Source organism: Myotis brandtii, unplaced genomic scaffold (genome assembly GCF_000412655.1).
Source record: "Myotis brandtii unplaced genomic scaffold, ASM41265v1 Scaffold22051, whole genome shotgun sequence".
NCBI lineage: Eukaryota > Metazoa > Chordata > Mammalia > Chiroptera > Vespertilionidae > Myotis > Myotis brandtii.
Genome location: NW_005332951.1, coordinates 1 through 996, shown reverse-complemented (window position 1 = coordinate 996; position 996 = coordinate 1). Strand labels below are relative to the sequence as shown.

Sequence of the window (996 nt, the reverse complement as noted above, 5' to 3'; positions counted from 1 at the left end):
GGGGTGGCGTGGGAAATGGGGATGCTCCCACAGCGGCCCTTTGGGGCACAGAGAGGTCACAGGCGGGGCCGGGCTGGAGACAGGGGCCGGACAAGGGACGGAGAGCCAGCTGTGGCCTCAGCGGTCCCCTGGTTAAAGGCGACGGGTGCTTGGAGTGGCAGGACCACAGCCCCGCCTCAGCGGCTCACCTGCATGAGGTGTGGGCCAGGGTCCTGTCCTGGGGGTTTGTGAGTCATGGTAGTTTGGGGGGGAGGAGAGGAGGGTCAGACTCTAAATTGGAAAGAGAGGTTTCTTAGCAAGAAAGTGGCAGCCGGTGGGTGAAGAGGTGGGAGGGTCGTCCGGTGAGAGGGGTCAGGTTCCCTGCAGGTGCTCACCTGCGCCCCGACCTGGCTTCTGATGACCCGTGAGCCCAGCGTGCATGGGTGATGTCGCCTCCCTCGGGGACGGGCATCGCTCCCGTCGGCACTCCGGGGCCTGATTCTGCGTCCCCTGCAGATGCGCAGCACCAGGAGGGTGTCCGTGTGGCCCGTGGCCTTCGTCGGGGGCCTGCGGTACGAGGCCCCGCGGGTCAACGCGGCAGGGAAGGTGGTCGGCTGGAAGACAGTGTTCGACCCCCACCGGCCCTTTGCCATAGACATGGCTGGGTTCGCGGTCAACCTGCGGCTCATCCTGCAGCGCAGCCAGGCCTACTTCAAGCTGCGCGGCGTGAAGGGGGGCTACCAGGAGAGCAGCCTCCTCCGGGAGCTGGTCACCCTCAGCGACCTGGAGCCCAAGGCTGCCAACTGCACCAAGGTACGGCCCCGGGGAACCAACAGCCCTGATGCGGGGTTCCCACGCCCAGCCAAACCCTCCCTGCAGGTTGGGGATGGGAAATAGGCCTGGAAACAGCCTTGCAAGGAAGAGCCAGCCTAGAGCCACACCTTCCGAGAACACCGGCCCCGAAGGCAGTTTGTCACCCCTGCGGCAGCCACACTGATGTCCAGCAGGAGATGGGGA

General features: G+C 65.9%; 1 protein-coding gene across 1 annotated transcript; it reads left to right on the top strand.

Annotated features, from left to right (window-relative positions):
* The first annotated feature begins 424 nt into the window (after positions 1-424).
* LOC106724844 (galactosylgalactosylxylosylprotein 3-beta-glucuronosyltransferase 1-like) lies at positions 425-891 on the top strand. The gene has a single exon (XM_014533723.1). The coding sequence runs from the start codon at positions 496-498 to the stop codon at positions 874-876; it is 381 nt and encodes a 126-aa protein (XP_014389209.1). The 5' UTR covers positions 425-495; the 3' UTR covers positions 877-891.
* The last annotated feature ends 105 nt before the right edge of the window (positions 892-996 follow it).